Raw genomic sequence first — 23,584 nt, forward strand, 5'->3', positions numbered from 1 at the left:
AACACACCCTGGCCCTGTGTCACAAGGCTGAAAGAATTTTCCTGTGGAGACACAGGGAATATACAGCCTGGAATATAGCACTTGCCCCTGGCTGCATCGACAAGGCTTCCCTGATGGAGCCGCCGCCCGCGACACCCCACAGCGGGGGGCCCCGGGAGGTAGGCCAAGAGAGTGTTGAATTGAAAGATTAGTCTTGAAGTGCTGTTCTCATCAGTTGCAATGAGCTTGTTGATTTTATGTGGTGGAATTAAGGGTGCTTGGCACTTGGAAAATCAAGCTGAAGCTGTTCACTGTAGATGTGTGTAGGTTGAGTTGAAAAGATCCCTTCCATGTAGGTTTAAAGTAAGGACTTCTAATAGTTAAAATTAATCTCTGAAATAGAATTCATAACTTAAAGTTACAGAGAGTAAAGATTCATACAGCAGGGTGCTATGCAAAGCAAAAAACTAAGACTGGGGGATGAGGCCTCAAATGTTTAATTTAGAAGGTTGTTAAAAAGCAGTCAGACTTGAGACCATAGTGTATTCACCAAGTTATTTAATGGCTGAAAATTGAGCTTATGTATAAATACTTTGCTGAGATCCATTCTGAATAAAAATGTGATTAATGTTCAGTTGTTTAGCATTTGCTGTGGCTCTATGCATTTTCTGTTGACAATTTTTTTAATAGGTTACATTTTATAAGATATTAAAATATTTGGAAATATTTTATTTTGATCAGCAGACCACAAATCAGATGCAAACGGAACCTTTATCTTCATCTCCCAACACTGTGTCACCGGTGCCATTAAATAATCTCAGCAGTGCTCCAAGGTCGGGAACGGTTATTCCAAATCGCATCTTTGTAGGAGGAATTGATGTTGAGGTATTTTTTTCCTAATTTTACTACTAGACGATAATTTATAACCCCATAAAAATCAACAGGAAAAAAATGTGAGACATAATCACATGTGTTTGTGTAGGTGGTAAGTGCCCTTCACTATGATGTTCAAATCAACAGTAAGAGAATAAAGTTTTAAGCCTTTATTTACATAACTGTACTATAAAGTTGACTCGCTGTACATTTAGCTGCTGGAGACTTTTCACATACTAGTTTTTGAGAATTTTCTCTTTTCAAAGGAGATGGCTTTTCCAATCAGCAGAGTTTATGGTAAAAATGTATGTAGAATCTTTTTTATTATGTATAACACATGGTGTAATTTAATGAACCATAAACACAGTCTTATACATTGCGAACAGGGCAAGCCTCAGCAGTGTGAGTTCCTCTAGCACTTTTCTTCTAGCTCATACAAAGAAAGCTACAATATGTGTTCCTTGCTTACCATAGTAATTTTCTTAAAAGCAAGTGTCTATTTTAAAACTAATATTAAAATTTGTTTCTGGAGCGCAGAATTGATCTTGATTCTTAGAATGCTTGTGCATTTGCACGTGCCCTAAAAATGTCAAATAGCAGTGAATATTGAACCATTCTTATCTTGGTCAGTTGATTTGAACAGTAGTGGTGTGATACACACCAGACCTTTATACCAGCTACTTTTTTTTCCTTCTTTCCACCTTAAACAATGAGTTAAGTCATGGACTTCTGTAAAGCATTCTTTGTCTGCTTAGCCATTTCTTTGTTCCCAGCAACAGAATTCTCTCTACCTTAATCCTCCTAGGCTGAGGGTGGTTTTAGCACTGACTCAGATGAACAGGAGAAAGAATGACAGTTCACTCAGAGTATTTTGCATGATAAATAAAAGAAATTCCATGGTCTTCTGACTCATTTGACTGAGAAAATTTAAAGAACACGTTTGTAATTCAAGAGATGCTGTACAAGCTCTTCAGTATAGTTTAGCTTTAGCAAAGAGGCACAGTAGATTTTTTGCGTTAATAGTAAGCAGATTACTAGAGCTGTAAAACCTGTCTCAGGTTTCTTCACTGCAATCTCAAACGTTAAAACACTTTTCTGCGTAATATGTTCATATTCTTGTTAATTCTCATGCTTATTTTGAAGGGTTTCATGTGACTGAAGGGTTCAGTCACTTGGTAAGTCAAAATCTATTAGGAGTCTTAATTTCAACAGAGGAATTAAGTGTGTTTGTATCTGTATGCTTAAAGAAGGTGGAATCTGTTGAGGAAGGAACTAGAATGGCTGAAATATCTGTAGACCTTTTAGCTACTCTTCCATTTACTATGGCTCTTGTTATCAAGTTGAGTTATCAAGTTGAGTCTTGCATATTCTGATTTAAACAGAAATTTGTCAGTCTTGGGTTGTGTTTTTGTTGGGAATCTTAGAGCAAAAAGCATTCTTGGGTTTTTTTCCCTGCAAAGTTCTTACTTAAGTCAACGAGGAGGGAGGCTGATAGTGGTAAAGCTGTTTGTTTTTGTTAAAAAAGGGAGGTACTTAATTAACAAAAAATTATTTGCTTTTGAGCAAGCTGTTCTACCATTGTGCTAGGCACTTTCATTTGGCCTGTCACTGTAGCAGTGATTCCTATTTGGAAGGGAAGACATCTGGCCACTAAATTGTAGGGAAGTAATTCAGCAAGAGAAGTTACAGTTGGGTGCATTTTCATTTTGGTCTGAAGAGCTCTTTCTTCAGTGGTGGATTCCCATACATGAAAGCTTAGCATTAGCCTTTTTTAAGAATCTGTCAAGTGCCTTTGTCTTGTTAAGAGCAGGAAAAGTCAAGTCCCACATGTGTTTCTGACAAGCTTCTAGATACCATGTTTGTCCAGATACTTGCAGATTTCAATGCCAGTCTTGAACAGTGTTTTCTTCTTCCTCTCCTTTAATACACTAGTCCACAGATGAAATTTTGGCTTTCCAAGTTTATAGCCTTTTGTAGCCATGCTTCACATCCTTGAGGTACTGAATGGCACTTTCAGACTGGCCAAACTTAAGGGATTTTCAGTTGTTTATTCACATACTTTAGCCTTCAAATATTTTGTGACAGTTTGTTTTTCTCTTCTTTGTGAAGCAGATGAGCTACATGTAACATGGAGCTTAAAGGAGATGATATAATGGGGCATTTGATCTATAGGCCTGTCATTTCTAAGCAGCTACATTTTGGTGTGTGTTGGAGGAAATTTGGAGGGAAAGGAACATCTCCAGTACAAGTCATCTGTACTTAATACATGCTTTTTCTTAAGAATGTGAGAGCATGTCAGCATATGCTGTAGATTTGTTTTATATAAGCTATCAGTTGTTTGGTTTAATCTGTTTTCCGATTTACACAGACTTTCACACTTCTTTTAAGTTCAAAGCATGATCATCAAGAGTAGTTCTGGACTCCAGCCAGAATTTTTTTAACCTGTTCATGGTGGATAGTTTTTCAAGAACTGGTACATGCAGTTTCTAAGGAGAGGACACAGTTACTGAGCTTTCATAAAACACTGAAGTATTTAATGCTTGTCCAGTGCACTTGTATCTGTCGTTACTCCTCACACTGGCAGAATGACTGGGTATTTTCTGATGTGTTAATGCCTCAATACTTGGATTAGTGAAGGAGATGAAGCAGTCATCTACCATTACTGCTCTCTGCTGGACTGGGAGGTTGTAGCAAGCAAGCTGCATTATTTCTTTTTGAAAATTGAGTCTTGTGTGTAGATTTATTCAAATAGGGCTTTGACTTTATATTCTTTCCAGTTCTGAAAGTGTTTAAATTGGTTTTTGTTCTTATTTATTTTCAGACTTAGGTGGTGCAGATCAGCCTTTGATGTGCAGGATTTACTGAATTGCATACATAGTTAAAAACAAGACTTATTTAGAGGTGGAATATTACTTCCAAGACACTTCCCTGAAATAACAAAGTATAGACGATCATAGAAATTGCTTGAGGCCCCGATATAATAAGCATACTTCTTCCAGCATTAGATCTGGTGTTAGTAACTAAGGATCATGTAGATGTGTGGTGTTTAGGGCACCATATTCGATATATATACTTACATGGTAAAAGAAAACATTCATAGAAGGTAGAAAAGTGTTCACGTAGCTCAAATGTGTCTTTATGTTAGGAACTTGTTTTCCTTCATGCATACTCAGAAGGGAATAGCTTCCTCCAAATGGATTTAGAACGTTCTCCATTAAAATGACCTTTTCTTACTTAATTTGTAATGGGGAGTTCCTATGGTATACGTATTTGCAGACTCTCTTATTAGATATACACCATGATCCCTCTTTTTAATGTATTAGATGGATTTGACCACTTAGTCACTGGTTCAGTAAGAGTTCTTTTCACATGTGATCTATGCAAATCCTTTATGGAAGCTTACAAACTCTGCTGTTCTGAAGTTTGAAAACATTGCAGTGATGTTTTGTATTGTGAACAGTGCTCTAGTACATAATTGACAGAAACTAAAATTCAGATCTAGTAAATCTGCTTCAGTGTGCCCTTGCCTGTAAAGGGGCAGTTGTTACATAAATCCACTCAAAGAGGAATTTTAATATTTAAGTGGCTTTCTAGCATTATTGCTGAATGTGAAAATACAGTAAGTAATCAGTAATGCTGTTCTATTGTAATGAGGCTTATACATGCTCGTTCTTCTACTCTGGGGTTATAATTAGTTTGTAGCAATTTTTATCCTAAGTATATCCATTAAAATCCATGGTGAATATTCATTGAGTAACTATGCAAACCAACTCTTTTATTGTTTTTTTTCTTTTCCTCATCTCTTGATTTACTGTACCAGACTAATGAAAATGATCTGAGGAAGTTTTTTGCTCGGTATGGCAGAGTAAAAGAAGTGAAGATAGTAAATGACAGAGCTGGAATATCAAAGAGGTTTGCATATTAGAATAAGCATGTTGTGGGGATTGAAAATATGACAGAAAGCTGACTGTCTGCAGTCCAGTTAATTACAATTGTCATAGTTTGGAATACTGATGTTGATGTTCCCAGGTTTTCCATGTATTTAAAAATCTCTTCTTGTCTGTTAATATCTACATATAAATGTCTGTAATTTGCATAACTGTAAAACCTTATCGGTCATGTTGTTGTAACATGAAGCTGTGTGCAAGTAGGAAAAATCAGTAGTTCTTGTAGTTTTTAAATTACAATAATTTTAATAATTTTATTATAATAATGATCCTAATAAGATAATTTAAGTTTTAAACGTATATTTCTACTACTGACAGCCAGTTTACAAAAGAGTCTAAGAATGGAAGAAATGAGATACACCTGATTGTGTGGCAATAACTGAGAAACATGAAAGGAGAGCTGAAGCAAAAAGGAATGCACATGATTATTTGTACCTGTAAAGTTCACTTTGGTCAGAAGTTCTCTTCTGAGCAGTAAGCCAATGGTGTCTGAATAATTTAATGCTGTCAGCACTTAACATACATCAGCTGTTACATGCTGAATTGCAGGTCTTAGCATAGAGTATACATTTGCATGGCATGTTTGATGTAGTCCCAGGTCTGTCACCAAACCTCTTAATCTTTTAGTAAATTCCAAGAAATATCTGAGACTTGTAGTCCATGTGTCCGTATAATACAATAACTGAAAAATATTCAATTATTATGCAGTTGTGAATGTCAACACGTGTCTCTCAGTAAACATATTGGAAAATCATTACTTTGAATGGTCTTGGGGCTTCTATTTGGTGCAGGCTTCATTGCTTCTCATTGACAAGTGCTATAAGAAACTTACAGGTTTGTCTAGTTGAGTATGACTATTAGTTTATTGCCCATGTCCAATAGAATGGAAAATCTGTGTAGGTAAGATCCCAAGCTAGGAAAACAGTTTGTGTTCTTGAAAGTATTTCTAAATTTGTTTAGAGACACAATATAGGAAAAGCACACAAATTTAAAAGTAGAGCTGGTCAGAGACTTACTGGACCACTGTACTAGAATAAGCATAGAAATGCCCCCAGAGGATATGTTGTATTGCAGAATCTGATCTGCTGGCTGGAATGACAGGGGCCTCCTTGTTACCCTTTGAAATCTAACCATGAGAAATGAGCCATGAACCTAAGAAATAATGAATACAAAACTAAAAAAATATTTTTAAAAGAATCGTCAAAATTTGGGAATTTGAAAGTTGATTTCAAAATCAATTTCTTAGTATGTATGTGTTGTAATACAAACTTTAATTATAGAATCAGGTACTTTTGCACAGGCAGTACCATGTTCAGTTCACAGATTTCTCTGTGAACTAACTGAGGATTTTGGTACAGCAGGAGTTGTGTAGAAAGCCTGTTTAATTTGTTGCAGCAGTTAAAAGAATAGTGGAAGAGACATAGTGTGTCAGGAAGTATGACAACTTCATCACTGATCACCTCAGAACTCTTGTTTATTGCTAGTCATCTCAAGAATAATACACAGATAAACACTCTCTCTGCATTGCTTCTTTTTCTGAGAGCTCTAATATACTGCATAGTGCCTGTGGATATGTGGAGGATTTATAACTGTTGAAATAAGTGGGAGCTGTGCTATGAAATACAATATAAAAAAAATATAAAAATATCCCAAATGTTTTGTCTTGGACATCCATGAGCGAAAGCTTCAGGTCAAAACCTCATTGTTTGGTAGATGTGCAGGAATTAAAGATTTATTCTGAGTAAGAAAGATGATTGATTTTTTTCCATTAATTTACCTTTTAATGTCACATTTGTTATATATGAACTAATAATGTGCAGTTTATGTAAATAAAAACTTCAGAAGCTTAGCTTCTCTAATTTTTACTTAGGTACGGCTTCATTACTTTTGAAACAGTAGAAGATGCACAGAAGATTTTACAAGAGGTAAGTGATAGTTCCCATAATTGTATTTAAGTCAAATACTTCATATTGGGCACTTAAGGACTAAGTAGCTGTGGTTATCTAGGCCTCTTCTGTTTGCCAGGTTGCTTTTGGAGATCTTTTAAGTTTGGTCTGAGAGGCAAAGGAGATGGCTTAGAGATATCTAAGACAAGATTTATATTGAGATCTTAGTGGTGAGTTAGGAAAAATAACTGCTGTCTCTTATTCTGACATGTTTGACTGTCAAAGCTGATGTATTCTTTTCAGGAGTAATTAGATTAAGTCTTAAACAGTGAAGCTTGGTTTATGTCATGTAATTGTGACTTCTCCCCTTACCTGCATTACTATCTTGATGTTCCTTGTAGAACCCACCTTGAGATGTGGTTAGCTCTTCAGTTTGTTTTTGTTTGTTTTTTAAATGTGCCCTCCATGTTCTGATAGGAATGTATTGGAGAGATCTGTTGTTCAAAAGCTTTTAATGGATGTGAAGGTATTTTACTGCAGGAGGAAATAAACAAAACCAAGAACAAAAAAAAAAAACAGAAAATAATATCCAAGATTTGAAAATTTACATCTCCCAGATGTAAAGCTGCTTAAAATGTTGACATACTGAACCTTTGCTGGAAATTCCTGCATCAAAATTGAAGAGCTGGGACATTTCTAAAAAGGTTTTAGAAAAATACGGTTATGTGGAGCCAAAAGAGTATACTGACAGGAACTTCCTGAGTCAGCTACATTTCTTCCTGTTTTCTTTCTATGAACTAGAAGAATACCAGTGGCACTGAGTACCACTGTGAAAATGACAGTGGAATTTGGCTTCTGTTGTAACTGAAAGACTGCTCTGTGTGAAGTCTTACTGGTGTTGTTCAATGATACTAATACTTTTTTGTCTATTACAAGCACTTTAATTTACATGTCCTACAATTGTATCACCTTTTTCATCTTTGCATCATACTGCGGTCTCATACTCATCTTAAGATCAAGTAACATCTGAGTCTTTCTGAGACATTGTTAGCTGAGAGTTCCTAGGCTTTAACAATTTATTTAAGAAATTGTTTTTCGTTTTGTACACTTGAATTTTTTATTTATATGATACTCTGATCATCCTTTGCACTGATTATTTTTTTTTTGCATCTTTTCTATCATGAGTAATGTCTCCAGAAATTTCTGATTCTATTTTGCAGTCTTTGAAAGTATTAAGTTGTGTTATTATTGAGGACAAGGTTTGAGGCATTGGACCAGAATCTTCAGTTACATGTGATGAGTACTGATGTTCTTTCCATCTTTCTGAAATGTTTCATTCACCAGTTTTTCCTATTAGTCTTAACTTTCTGTAGCATCATTTGTAATTTTTCATACAGTGCTTTTAAGAAGTCTGTACAGATTAGATATTTTTCTTACCTGTGAAAGTTGTGTATAAAAAAAGTCTGAATTCTGATGGATCACATCAGTGAAATACAGCGCATTGGGAAGCATCATCTTCCTGATGTCCATGTTGGAGTGCAGTTTGACTGAAGTGTGCCTCTGTTTTCTAAGAGTCGCTCTGTGTATAATAGTCTAGGTAGGTATGTTTGCCGGAAAACATCCTTGTTTATGGAGTCCTGGATGCAACAAAATAGTTTACCCTCTTCCTAACTTTCAATCTGATAGGTGAGACTTTGCATTACATAAACACGTTCAAGTATGTTGCTGAATTGGGCTCAAATAAAGAAAATGTATTCATTACTTGTTGTTAAGCTGAATGTGATTTAGAACTGTATTTCTTTCTATGTTTCTCTTTAAAAAGTCAGTATCTCCTCACTGGAGAAGTTAACAGTTCCAAAAATTGATAACTGTGGTGTAATGTGGCACTGTTTGGGGCACATTCTCTCTTAGGTTACTGTTTGGGGAAGTAGGCGTGCAGAATCCTTTTATGTTTTGTGAAACAGCATTAAAGAGATGCTGGCAACTGGAGAAAAACCACGCTGATTTACCCTATTCCTTTCCATTACATTAACAAAGTTCAGTTTCAGTTTAAAAACAGGAGTGAGGTTTTTATTTACCTGATGGACCTGATGCTCACTTTCTGTAGAGCAGTTGAAAGAGAATGTAGCTTTACTTGTCTATACCTAGCACTTTCTAATTAAAAAAATGTTCTGTCATAGTTTAGCCGTACTAGGCTGTTTTAGTATGGTTTTTTCTTAATCTGGATATAACGAAATTCTAAGACAGATTTGAGTATGGGAATGTTTTACATTCAGTCCTTATACTGTTTATTTTCATAGACTTGATTGTTGCTTTCGTATTTTGTAAAATAATGTCATGATGGAAAAATAAATTTAATCTTTTTATTTGAAATTGTCCATGTACATGTGCTTTTTTAAAAGCAGTAAATACACAAGAAAGGTAAAACTAAAAAAATCTGCTGACAATTATACATATCAGTGATTAGTCAAGAGGGTCCATGAGGAGTAAGCAATACTTGAAAATATTAATTATGCATTTTGTGTGTGGATTTTAAGGTCAGGGGATAGAAAAGGAATTTAGTATTGCTTTTGGGTGGTGTTTGGGGTTTTTTTGAGATGCACTGTAAATAAAAGCGGGGGAGGGTGAAACCTATTAAGTCCTTTGTCGTTGGCTTATTGTAGAAATTACACATGCTGAATGTCTCTTTTAATTCTAGACTGAAAAACTTGATTACAAGGATAAGAAATTGAATATTGGTCCAGCTATAAGAAAACAAATAAGGAGTCCTCGTATGTATTTTTATTTACTTTTGTATATTATGCAGGTGTCATTATGAATGTAAGCTTTGAAGCATGATGTGCCTGGTTATGCATTGCATTAATGCTGTGCATGAAATATGCTCAGAATGTTTTGCAGTATAAATAAATGTATGCCAGTGGAAATGTCCAAATAAATTGATTGATGATCTTTGGTTCTTTTATCTCTTAATACATTGTTTGCTTTCTTTCCTGGAAAAGATTATCTAGGAACAAACTGAATGTAAATTTTTCTCAGCTGCCAGGCAGAACTTAGGCTGTCCTCTAAGATTCTACAGGATAAAGCAGACTGTGCTGGTTCATTGGATTGTTAAAAATTTATTTATATTGGCACAATCTGTCAGGACTTATCTTGCTTTCTTTGGTAGAAACCATGAGAATGAGTGGTTGCAGTCACCATTTGGTTTTTAGGAGTTCCTTGCTGTAAGATATTGGGATGAATGCTTTTATCTTCTTCCTCTGGCAAACTATTTAGAGTGAACACTTACATGAGGGGAGTATTTTTAAGGTATTTTTGTGAGGTAACCTCTTGATCTTGAGCAAATGTACTCTTAGGATGCTCAAACAGCTCAGTTTGCTTTTTGCCAGCACCAAGTATTGTGAAAACAGGCATTCTAAAAGCTGAAAAGTAGAAACCAAACCTGAAAACTGGAAGAATGATTAATTGTTGTGAACTGGAAGAATATCAGATAGCTATATCAGAGAGCAACCTCTCCCAGGTTGTTTTACTTTTCTCTTACAGTAAGTTTGAGTTTGGAGAATATTTCCTTTTCCTTTGCAAGAGACATTCGACAATAGCAGAAAGTTGTGTGCAATGTACTTGGTAGTTAAGGAAGTGGTCAGGATTGTTGTCTGTGGAATACTGTTCATCTCATATGAGATAGCAGAAATTGTTATTCTAGACTGCTTGCTGTAGCTAAAGTAGCCTTTGCTTTTTCTAAGGTCTCTTAAACACTATCTTCAACTGTCTAAACCTGACCTGTCTATGGACAGTATTATGGATTTTTTTGTATCCACGTGTCTTCAGGCTTTTCTGGAAGTTAATCAAATTCTTAACATTGATAAAAGCTCTTGAATCATTGTGGGATCCTTCTTCATCCTCCATTTAGCATTCTAGTAACCTCTTCAGTGTTTTACCTGTCTGTAAGATGACACTTCTTTGTGGCCCTTCCCTTTGCAAGAGAGATGAAAAACTAAAATTTGTTCACTGATCTTGTTTGTTTTGTTCTTTCTGGGTTCTTTCCATGCAACGTTAATACTTGATGTGATTTCAAGATTTCAGTGGCAGAATTCGTTTTCCTTTTTATTTTTTTCATGGAAGTATTTTTATATTTGGAATGAGAACTTGTCTTAATGTTTGAGAAAAGAGTGTAAGGGAACATTAAGTCCTGTCCCACCTCCCCCAGAATGCAAACAGAAATAGAGCTTAAGTGGTCTTTAAAAACAGTGTTTGGAAGATAACCATGTATTTGAGTAATGCTGCTGTCAGGACCTGTTAGAGGGCTGTGTAGGTGGAACTCTGCTTTGGGGTCAGACCATGCTCATGTATAGCCTTCACCATAACAGAAGCATTGCTGAGAAGTGTCCCAGTTGCTAACATCTAGATAACCAGTTTCTCCTTTGTTTGTCGTGTTGTTTTTTTTTAATTGCTAGGATTGGAAGGGACCTACACGATAATCAGGTTCCAACCCCCTGCATGGGCAGGGACACCTTCCACTACACCAGGTTGCTCAAAGCCCCATCCAACCCAGCCTTGAATACTTCCAGGGATGGGGCATCCACAGCCTCCCTTGGCAGTCTTCCAATGTCTCAGCACTCTTACACTAAATAATTTCTTCCTTATGTCTAACCTAAATCTACCCTCTTATACCTTAAAACTACTACCCCTCGTCATACTCCTCTGCACCCTGGTGAAAAGCCCTTTCCCGTCTTTCTTGTAGGCCCACTTCAGATACTGAAAGGCTGCTATAAGGTCTCCTTAGAGCTGTCTCTTCTGCAGGCTGAATAACCCCACTTCTCTCAGACTGACTGTTTTCATAGGAGAAGTGTTCCAGCCCTCTGATTGTCCTAGTGGCCCTCCTCTGGGCTTGCTCCGGGAGTGAGTCAGGCAATATCCCATTACAGAAATGTAATCTTTGTGTTTTGAGAAACCAGACTGTGCCTTGTAATGAAATAATTCTGTTGTTCTTAGTGCTTGGATTCTGTTTCAGCTAAATGAGTATGTGGGGGTTACCAATGAAAATTTCCTACAATGTGAAGGTGCCTTTGGCATTTGAAGACTAAAATATATAGGTATTTGCTGGTAACTTGAGTTACCGGTGTTTAGTCATTTATGTGCATGCCATCATCTGTATCCCTTCCGATATACTTCTGAAGACATCCTGTGACCATCTGCTTTCACGATTCTGTGTTTGAGAGGGAATTGACATGATACTAGATACACTGCCCCATGTTCTTTCCTTTAAGTATTTTGCTTCTCTGAAGATCAGAAGTGTTCTTTTACTTTTTATGACTTACACATATAAAAAGACTGGCAAGTAAACTTGAAAATATTAATTCCAGGTTCTACTGTAATACCAGAAGCTGGTACAACATACTTAACTACTTCAAGTGGATGTCCTTATATTTATCATAATGGAGTGGCTTATTTTCCTATGCCTGAAGTTCCTTCTGTTCCGCAGCCATGGCCAGTAAGAAATTTATTTTTGTATATATGCTTTTATACGGACTAGGATCAGTACAGTTTCCAAATCCCTCCTGCTTTGGATATGCCACAGTATCAGTGTGGGTCTTGCCCCAGAAGTTTGGCTCCATTTATTCTTCCGTGAATGATCTGGTTTTGGCTGTAAACTATTATGCTGAAGCTGAAGAGAGAATATAACAGATCAACAAAGCAGTAGTGAAATTGGGTAGTTTTATAGTCATTCACATAACCTTTTTTTTTTTCAAGAATTCTGCTTGTTTTAGGAGGAAGATAATAGATTATTAATTGCTTGGCTTTAGTAGGCTTGGGGAGCTTGGACAGAATTTTGTGGGAAGCATGGGAAGGAGTTGTTAGTCACTTCAGGTTTTTTAGAAGGAAGAATAACAAGATGGATAGGGTCTGCATAAGGTGCAGGACCTACATAGGGGATACATCCTTAGGGATTCCTGTAAAAGCAGCATTCACAGTGGCTGTACATACCTAACCTACAAATGAGTGGAAATTCCCTTCACATGTAGAAGAAAAACTGAGTAGAACAATCACTACTAAGTCAAAAGAAACTTTCCCAAAACAGAGATGAGAGCAGTAATATATTCTTGTATGGTGTTTATTTTGGCACTGTAGATTTTTTTTCTTGGTATTTTTACTTCTGTTTTACTCATGTCTCTCAACTTCTAAGATCTATGTTGCTTTTCTAACAGAGTCGTGATATAAGTGTCTCATAGTGCTTCCTCAGCTTTAGCGGATAAGCATGAACACCTTCCTGTAACTTAGAAAGCCTTTTTGCAGTTCATGCTCTCTAGTTCTAGAGAACTTGCTCAAATCCTGCCTCTTGGAAAAAACAGAATTTTTTGTGTTCTACTGCTGAACTTTGTTGCTAGTGCCCTGGCTCAGATGCACTGTTTTGAACATGCAGCACTCCACCTTTCTAATTACAAATAGTGCTGCCTCTTTTGATTTAAATTATTTATGTATTCTTAATTTTTATTGTTAGGAAAGTTCCTATATTAAGAAATTAAGGAAAACTGGAACATCTGATGTTAAAGAAAACATGAATCAAAATAAAGATTTTAATAGTTTTTGGTGTTTATTGTGCCTGTTTAACAGTGCAGGTTGGGTTGTTTATTTTAATTTTGCATTCTGCATTTTCATATAGAGTGGAACGAATTAGTTTTGGATTGTTTCTTCCAAGATATTTGCAGGAATGAGGCAATTTCAATGACGTGAGTGTTGCACACACAAGCTTTAAATGATCAGAACTAGAGGTTCACCCTAGACTGAGTCTCCACAAAACCCAGTCTGTGTTCTGACTGGTTTAGCTCCCTTAACTAGCTCACTGCCGAATCAGATGAATGCTGGGGCTGGTATGAGTGAAGTGATAGAAAAGGGAAGATGGGCCAGGGGCTGTGGAGAGGGTAGGAATACACCAGTGACAACTTAGATTGCCCTGAGTGTTTACAAAAATGTACCTACAGTCAGGATAGTGGCTGGCCTTAGCATCTAGATAGTAATGGCCTACTGCATTCTGGAAAGGACCAAGTAAATATGGCAGATTTTTGTTCCATCTCTATCATAGGCCCTTAGAAACAGTGGGTTTGGAGAATCTAAGTGTAAGTTAAAACTTGGTGAATCCATTTTTAAAAGGGAGGGGAGGTGTTTAATCTTTATAGTACTTCAAAACTTTTCTTAATAGGAGCGACAATTTATGAAATTAGCACATTAAGAGTTGTAACTTTTTTCTTTTCAAGTTGTGCTCTGTTTCCAGTTCACCTGTGATGGTAGCTCAACCGGTTTGTCAGTCTCCTACATACCATTATCAGGTATGTGTTTGAAAAGGGGATTCAGGCCATCAGTATTCCTTCCAGTCATGCAGTTTTATTTCCATCACTGTCTCAGCTCTTATTCTTAAGAAATAAAAAGACTGTTCCAAGTAGTCATATTAATCACAGAATACTAGGTGTTGGAAGGGACCTCTGAAGATCATGGAGTCCAACCCCTCTGCCAGATCAGGACCAAAATAAAAAACCAACTAGGGCAGATCACTCAGGCATCCAGACAGGTCTTGAAAGTCTCCAGAGAAGGAGACTCCACAACCTTTCTGGGCAGCCTGTTCCAGTGCTCTGTCACTCTCACAGTAAAGAAGTTCTTCCTCATGTTGAGGTGGAACTTATATGCTCAAGTTTTTAATTTCATCAAAGGCTTTATTTTCACTAGAATACAATTTATTCTGCCCATGTAACTATATAGAAGCATAATAAGAATTTTCTCTGTTGCTAGACAACTGGTTTAGTACTATGCTTTTATCATCTAATCCAAACCCCTGCATAAAGCAGGGCTGGTTAGAACAGGTTTCTCAGGAGCCTGTCTAGTTGAATTTTAAGTATGTCCAGTGACAGAGATTCCACAACACTTGTAGACAGCCTCTTCCAACATTTGACCCTTCTGATGGTAAAATAATTGTTTTCTTATAACTAATTAGAATTTTCAGTGTTCCAGCATTTGTCTGTTGACTCGAGGTCTCTGAACACCTCTGAGAATCTGGCTCAGTTGTATTCATGCCCCCACCCTGCCATCAGGTGGCTATAGTCAGCAATAATTATTCCCTGCCACCTGTATCCTTCTCAAGGTTGAAAAAACAAGATGCTCTCAGCATCCTGATACATCGATTTTCTACTCCCCTAACCATCTTGGTGACCCACTACTGGATTTATGGAGTATGTCCATGTTTTTCATGTGTGTTGGAAAGCTAATTGCATTTTATATCTTCTGTTTTCCTAATTAGGTACACTTCTTAAATGCTTCAGTATTTTAGAAGCTTATGAAATGCCTAAGTCAGAGGCTGAATGAAGACAGACAAAACTATGTTCCTGAATCATTTGGGGAGTTATGAAAATCATTTTTTTAATATATAATTAAGATATTATTCTAGTATGTTGGGAATTCTAGCATGTGTATGCATATATTCTTAATCATGTAAGTAGTATCTTTTTTGTTTGAATTTAGGCACCAACACAGTATCTTCAAAGTCAGTGGCAGTGGTCTGTTCCACAGGTAAGTAACAGTTCATAGTTAAAGCATTTTACCATTAGTTTGTTTCTTTTTTCAAGGTATGATATGCTTCTCTAACAGTGGATTTTCTCACTATTTGCAGCACTGTTGAAATAAACATTAATTGCTGTATTTTAGCAATGTGTTTTCAGTGCTCATACAATAGAAGGTATAAAATAGCATTTATTGAAACATCAAATACAAATCTGATGTAAGGAAAGCACTTTACTTTCCCCTTTTGCTCTGGCCGAAAGTTTGTACAAAATTATCTGATAGAAGCAGGTGAGAACTGCCGTATTTTGCTAGATAGAGAAACTAGTATTTACTAGCTCCTGAACTGATGCTGTAGTTTTCATTGTAGTAGTGCTGGCAGAGGCATGTAGACACATAAGTATGGGTGAAATGAGTCCCAGGCCCTTGAAACAGGAGTAAGAACTGGAAATTGCTGACTTGGTATTTTGGGGGATAGACTTTATCAGTGTTGTGATCTTGGTAGAAGGGCAGCTTAATATGGAAATTGTGCCTCTTTGGGAACCTGAAGTTTTCAGCTGAGAGGAGGATTAAGTCTCATAAATTCAAACTGATACAATGTGTCCCTGTTACTTCAGTAGCAGAGAGTTTTGTCCAGTTATGGCCAGTTTCACTATTAATAAAGTGTCAGTCTGCTGCTTTGAAATTTGGGGGCTGAAGTACTGTCAGTTTTACTTTAAAACAAAAACACCTGTTGTTTTTTTAGTGTAATATTTTTACTAGAGGAGGTTAAACTATTACATTTTCTCTGACCTTGAGACCAAGTGTCAGTTTTCCAAGTTTAGAGTTTCTTCAACAATACTTTCCAAAATGTTAAAAAAAAATCTGAAAAATGTGTGGAAGTGATTAGAGGGCATATTTGCTTTATCCTACTACCTTATCTTCCTACTCTCTTCCCCCTTAGTTTCTTTCGGTTATCAAATATTAATTTGATACTGTCCTTTAAAACTTTATCTTGGTTCATATGTAGCAAAGAATACTGTGAAATAAGCTTTAGTATTTGTAGTGCAGAAATCATGTACCTTAAGAAAATTGTGTTGTTTTTCAGTCACCTGCCTCTTCACCTTCAGTTTTGTATGTGCAGCCATCTGAAGTAATATATCAGCCAATAGGGATTACCCAGGAAAGTGGATGTGTACCACCAACTTCTCTCCTACTGGAAGCTGCAGTTCCAGAGGTATTTTTATAGAACATATTGAATAAAATTGAAGTGTTTATCTGCCATTGAAAAACATAATCTTTTAGTTTAAGCACAGGCATTTCAGAGCTTTTAATTCAACTGTCCCCACTACTTACCCCCACACCCATACTGCTGCTATTAAATTATTTCAGTTATCCTCAAGATAGAGTATTAAATTACAGTTTTCTAGGAGGATAGCTTGATTCTGAAATAGTTTAGAGAGTCATTAAGTGTATACAGTTTAAACATATAGAGACAGTAGTATAAAGACTTCTGTCTCTTTTGTTAGAAAAAGTTTTGTTTGAAAATAATATTGAAATAAAATGGGAGTAGATTCTTTAGAATGCTGGATTAGTCTACCTAAGCCATAATTTTGCTGAAATAATTCTTTTTCTGTGTGTGCAAAGGTCTTGAATAATACAAGACTTTGGTTGGGATTTTTCTCTTTTTTTTAACAGGCATAAATTTCTGAATTGTATAATCATAAATCTTATAAATGTTAATATTTTACCACTTCTATTTCATAAAAAACTTGCACGGAGAAATTTGAAATCTCTCTGAGTACAAAGAAAAGCTAGTTAAGGAGTATTAGGATGTAACGTGCTCTCAGTTCACAGGTACATAATTTGTTGGTATTAAAGGAAGCAATATGTGGAAATTCAGAAGATGGTGTAAAAATCAAAGGGAAGACTATTATTTGTATGTAAATATCTTTTAAGTGTGATAATGCTGGGAATCATATTTCAATATGCTAATTTACACATTTGAGGACTGTTCCAATTACAGTTGAGTAAAATGGCTTTGTAGTCAATAACTGTGCTACCTCAATCAAGAAAGGTGCTTTTTGACTCTGATCTAGAGAAACTAAGTTTACCAATCTTTGGCAGAGTGGGGAAAATGTAGATTTAAATAATAAAACTTTGGTTTTTCAAAAATCAGTAGTTTAGATAAGCATAGCACACGATTTGAAGTCTTAAGGAATCTAAATTAATGTGAAAGGTTTGCTAATTTTTTGTATTTTTTAATACCAGTTGTATTCTGATCCTGGAGTTCAAGCACCACATCACCAGCCTTTTGCCCAGAGTGCCATAGTCATGCCTACACCTGTGAGTATCAAACTAAGATAGTTGAAATAAGAACAGTAGTTTAACTGTCCCCTTTCTTGAAGTAAGAAGAGGGGCAGGAATTCAAGTCTTTTATTAATGGATAAAGAAAATAGAAGCATTGCAGAGAACCTTGAGGTTTTTTCTTTACTTGAGGCTTTGTTATAGAGGACATAGGTATTGTTCTGGAACTATTAGGGGAAACGAAAAATAAATATGATTAGTCATTTTAAAACCTGGTACAAAAAAAAATTGCAAATGAAAAAATTATCAACCTCATTCAGTTCTTTGAAATTATGGTTATAAATACTTGTCTCTTGAGAAGTTGAATTCATTGATTGCAGCCTTAGACAAGCACCTTGCACTGTGGCAAGGTGAGGTTTTGGAACACAGAGCATGAAAACCTGTCCCAGTTGGCCACCTGTGAGTGGGTGTCTTTCTGTGCTGCTCTGATTTTTGAATGACTATTCTAAAATGGAGTTCTGTGTCACCTGACAGAAGTTGTTGGGGTTTTTTGGGTCCCACTTGAAGGTCCTGCTGCCCCAGTTACTAAGGTTGTTAACACAACATATGAAATAATGACTAAATGAGGCTTAGCCTGGATTTGCCTGATAACAAAAGACTAATGGTATCAGTAGTTTCACTTGATATTGCAGCACTTACTCTTCTTTGAAACATGTTTGCTGAAGTACACATGACAGACATATAAATGAATCACAGGGATGTTATGAACTGTCTTTTATATAATTTTTTTCCATGTTGTTTCCTTTTTTTAAGAGAAGAATCTTTTTTCCAGACTACTGTGTAACAATGTCTACTAAATATTTCCAGTAGAGGGGGATGTAACATTAAGAGTTGTCTTGGAATAAAAAGTGCTTCAGTAAAAAAAAACTGTATATGAATTTGCAAATACAAATCCCGAGTGATAGATATTTTTAAGAAATATTTTAAAAGGTGTTGTTGTAACAGTGATCATAATATCCAGTTTATATTCCTTTTTCTAACAATGTATGCGAACATTTTAAAAGTGGCAATTGTATTCTCAGAATCAACGAGTGTGTGCCTACTGTGGCAAATGGAGGAACAAGCTTTTTCACCTTGAAACATGACTTGCTGTCTTTCCTAGGAAAAAGGCTATATAAGCAAAATAGTATGAAGTAAGTTACAAACTAGATCTAGACCACGATAGGTCTTCCTCTCACAGTAGTTTGTGATAAGTGGTAGTGTTAGTTTACAGTAGGATATGAGCATGCATTATAAAACCATGTTTGGTTACCATGCAAATTCACAATCTTACTTTTTCCTAATAGAGGAGCTAAAAAAATCCTAAAGCTATTCATAGCTTTAGAAGTGACTTCACACAGAGAGAGTTGGCAGAACTTAGCAATTCATTCTGTTTTCCACACCGCCTGTTTCCTGTGCTGTTAGAAGTTTTTGTGAGGCAATATGGTAAGCCACGTCAGGGAACTGATGTCATTAGTTAAAGCCCAACTTCCACCACCAAAAAAAGAGCTAACTTATATTTGGATTAGTTCCTCAGACTAGTTTGTCAAGTAACTCTATGCAAGAAGTTTGGTATAGGATATAGGAAGTAAGACTTGTGCTAGCAGTACATGTTTAAACTGAATGAAATTGAGCATGAAATGGCTAATCCTGCCTATTCCTTCACTGTATTTCTTGCTCATTCTTACCTGTTTTCTCAAAAGCTTTCTGTTACCCAGAATTGAAACAATTCTGTGCAGGTCCCAAGTAGATTCACAGATGCAGTTAAAACCTTACATAGACTTTCTGAATTCTGGTCATTTTATTCATTACAAGATTATGCCAGATAGTTTTTGACATGTTTTAATTTTTATTTAGTTGGCTTCACTTCGAAATATTTAGTAGTTCTGGAATATAGTTATTTGATTTTGTGTTTCACCTTTTCTTTTCACATTAAGTTTTTAGTATATTACATTTGTAATGAATATGGCCCTTTTGTATTGTGTCTGTCACTGGAGCTGAGCACTTAACAATGTTTGGGAAAAAAAAACCCACCAAAAAAACCCAAAGCAAATGTCGACAGCAGTCTGCTGTGTATTAAGCAAGTTGTTGTGTCATTACCACCTGCTTCACAGCTGCCTAAAAATACTGCCTTGCTGGCTGTAGTTGTTTAAAATATCACAACAAATGTATCTCTGCTGCTTGCAAATTGCCGAAATAGTGGCCTTGTAAGAGAGAGCAGCTGCTTGAAATAAGGACTTGGCCCTGAAGGTAATTGGCTAATTGCCTTCACTACATTAGGAATGGCATTCAGAATAAACATAAGTTTTTTACTGGGAGCTGAAAGTCATACAGTGAGTAGGATGGTTACAGCCAATATCCAGATATTTCTGGCAGTTGAAGATTTCATACAGTTGTCATATGCAGCTCGAAACAGAGCATGCATTGCAGTCATTTTAATGAAGTCACAAGGGTGAGCAAACAAAATGGATTAAATATTTGAGAAGAAAATCACAGATTACTAAGCCAGTATTTTCATTGCTGTTGTGGATGTATAAAGAGAACTCAGTTCATTCGTCATGTAGGCTATTCAGCAGTTAGCAAAGGAAGCTTCAGTTCTGACAGTTCTCTAATGTGTTTTTCATTGTGTCTATTCCATTGCTAAAGTAGTTTTTTTTAATGTAACTTTTACTGCAAAATTTCCAACTATATATTTTAGATCCACATTTGATTTTTAAGATTAGGTTTGAATGAGTAAATACTGATCCACTAACCCTTGGATCATGTGTTTGCTGATGTTCCTTTGTATTTATTTGAAGTTGTTTGGGGGATTATAGCATGTTTTGTTCACAAGTGTGTGGAAGTGATTTCATCTTCACATGTATACAATTGGGTACTGTTAACATTGATTCTCAAAGGCTGCTAAGTATCACTTTTTTAGGAAGCATGAGTTTTATATCTGGATCTTATGCAGTGTTTCAGATCTTGAGATGTTCTCTAATACGGAGATTCATGTTTGCTGCTAGAGGACAGGTATGAGATGGTGTTTGGTAGTAAGATTTGTGTAGTATTCAGGAAGAGCAGAAACTTGAAGACTAAAATTCATGTTCTCTGTTTTCAGACCTGGGAGTAATATCTGAGAGTTAAAACTTCTGTTTTGCTGGGTAGTTATCTTGAGTTTTGAGGCACTGGCCTGGTAAATGTTTATTGGATATTGTGTGTGTGTGTGTGAGGGAGACCTATGAGGCCTGGGATGCTGAGGACACAATTGCAGTCTATATAAACTGAGCAAAGGTGTAAAAGGTTTTGGCATGTGGAGGTCAGTAGCTGGATGGAGTGTTTGGATTTTTAAAATACTTTAGTTTAGTTTATTATTCTCAGTCATCTCTTCCAGCTGCAGTATATTTGTCACGGCAGGCATGGTTCTAGTCTCAGAGTTTTTCTACTCCCATGGTCTGCATCCAACAGAGGTTTTGAGTGACAGTATAGGGTCATACAGTATCTTTTACTATAGGAGACTTTTTAGGTCCTTAGGGGAGGGGAGGTGGTGTTCTCTTTTATTTGAGTATGGATACTTTAGGAGCTTTAGGGTCAAGGGATAAGTTAGTCTTAAGTTAGCTTAACTCTTCATGCCTGTTCCCATAATAAACTAGTTGTAAGTGACAAAGTTTGACAGTCTTCCTTAGTCCAATTCTTGGAACCTTAAAGTGCTGTACACTGGATTGGAGTGCAAGCAATACTTCTTTTAAGCTTAGCCTTTTTTTCTGAAATGTTCTGGAAAGACACAGAAGAGTACAAAGGTAATAAGTATTTTGATTATTCTTCTCTGAAAACTGTGTTGAGTTCTCTTTAACAACAAAAGTCTGTCAACGATGGAAATGTATTTTGGTTTTCAGACCTGGATGAGGGAACAGAGTGTGTCCTCAGCAGGTTTGCTGATGACACTAAACTGGGAGGAGTGGCTGACACACCAGAAGGCTGTGCTGCCATTCAGCGAGACCTGGACAGGCTGGAGAGTTGGGTGGGGAGAAACTTGATGAAATTCAACAAGGACAAGTGTAGAGTCTTGCACCTGGGGAAGAACAACCCCATGTACCAGTACAGGTTGGGGACTGTCCTGCTGGAGAGCAGTGTAGGAGAAAGGCACCTGGGGGTCCTGGTGGACAGGAGGATGACCATGAGCCAGCAATGTGCCCTTGTGGCCAAGAAGGCCAATGGCATCCTGGGGTGTATTAGAAAGGGCATGGTTAGTAGGCCAAGGAAGGTTCTCCTCCCCCTCTATTCTGCCTTGGTGAGGCCACATTTGGGATACTGTGGCCAGTAATTCTGGACCCCTCAGTTCAAGAAAGACAGGGAACTGCTTGAGGGAGTCCAGCACAGAGCCACAAAGATGATTAAGGGAGTGGAACATCTCCCTTGTGAGGAAAGGCTGAGGGAGCTGGGTCTCTTGAGCTTGGAGGAGACTGCAGGGTGACCTCATCAATGTTTACAAATACGTTAAGGGTGAGTGTCAGGAGGACAGAGCCAGGCTTTTTTCAGTAGTGTCCAGTGATAGGACAAGGGGCAATGGGTGCAAATTGGAACATAGGAGGTTCCATGTAAATATCAGAAAAAATCTCTTTACTGTGAGAGTAACAGTGCACTGGAACAGGCTGCCCAGAGAGGTTGTGGGGTACCCTTCGCTGGAGACATTCAAAACCCACCAGGATGCGTTCCTGTGTGATGTGCTCTGGGTGATCCTGCTCTGGCAGGGGGGGTTGGACTAGATGATCTTCAGAGGTTCCTTCCAACCCCAATGATTCTGTGGAAAGGATTTGGGTTGGTTAAGTAAAGAGAGATGGGAATTTCATAAATGAGATGTAGAGCACCTGAGGTACAAAGGGAGACTAACTTTTCATTGAGGCATTATTAATGGTGTAAATGGGATGTACTTTTAAATTGAGGAAACAACACAGGATTTTTCCCTCTCTTCAGGTATCGAGGTTGCATTCTGTCTGAAACCACCAGTCTGAAGTCACCATTTTCATCCTGGAAAAGATTACAGAATGGAAGATAAAATTCTTAAACCACCTTCTTCTACAGATTCTGTAAAAGAGCTATTTAGCTATCTTCTTGGTTAATATATACCTGTCGTGTGGAGGTTGTGTTCTTAACTTCTAACATTTGCCTGAACATGCCTAAGTTAAAATACCACTTCTTTTTTGTAAAGAAATAACATGAAATTTTGTAGTTTGGACAGGTAAAAACATGAAGCCATGATTTTATTCTGCATTTCCTTTCTTAATAAAAATACTCTTACAGGACAAAATGGTGATTTCTAATACACATCTTACAGTATATACTTTGGATAGATGACTAATGTTGATTGAAAACCAGGATAATTTCCTTAAAGGGAAAATTTAACATTTCATTTCTGTAATACGTAAACTTAAAAGATCCATGAGAGTAAAAGCCATTTGCCCACATATTGGCTGCATTTATGTTCTGTGAGTCTAAAAACTGGTTATTTAAATCTATACACATTTTGTTTCAATTCCAATATAGTTGGTCAGCTTTTAATTTATTTTTTTTGTGATTGGTATTCCCCACTTGTTATGAAGTGTTTTACTTATGTGTCATTTTAGTCCTTGGGAATAAGAACTTTTTAAAATAAAATTTGGACCACAAGTTTAATAATTATTTGTCCTCATTGGGCTGACACATTTTTGCATATGGTAAGTAATAAATTCAGATTTATGGTATTTTTTTAGCCATAGAAAAAGGCAAGAATTAACCTCTTATCTTTACGAGACCATTGACAGCTTCCGTTTGCTTCTTTCACTTTTTTTCTGTTTTCTGTGCAAAACTTAGGAACTCCTTGGCAGTATCTCAAGTTGAGATGGAATACCACATCTTCCTGAACTGCAGGAAGATAACTTTCTTTTCCTTTTTTTCCCCCAACCTTCCTCCTTCTCTTACCCCTAAGTATTCCTTCTATGTTTTATAAGTCAGATTACTCAAAGGTTAAAATACAGCCTCTGTAATTAATAGGAGAGACCCTGATGGTGTCTTTTG

General features: G+C 36.6%; 1 protein-coding gene across 1 annotated transcript; it reads left to right on the forward strand.

The window, feature by feature from the left end:
- The first annotated feature begins 726 nt into the window (after nucleotides 1-726).
- On the forward strand, nucleotides 727-17,572 carry BOLL (boule-like RNA-binding protein). The gene is made up of 9 exons (XM_010007392.1): nucleotides 727-864; nucleotides 4,673-4,764; nucleotides 6,670-6,724; nucleotides 9,384-9,456; nucleotides 12,046-12,173; nucleotides 13,936-14,007; nucleotides 15,191-15,238; nucleotides 16,314-16,442; nucleotides 17,477-17,572. The coding sequence occupies exons 1-9, from the start codon at nucleotides 736-738 to the stop codon at nucleotides 17,570-17,572; spliced, it is 822 nt and encodes a 273-aa protein (XP_010005694.1). The 5' UTR covers nucleotides 727-735.
- Nucleotides 17,573-23,584: the final 6,012 nt, after the last annotated feature.

The sequence above is a fragment of the Chaetura pelagica genome, unplaced genomic scaffold (genome assembly GCF_000747805.2).
Source record: "Chaetura pelagica isolate M959 unplaced genomic scaffold, ChaPel_1.0 scaffold21, whole genome shotgun sequence".
Classification (NCBI taxonomy): Eukaryota; Metazoa; Chordata; class Aves; order Apodiformes; family Apodidae; genus Chaetura; species Chaetura pelagica.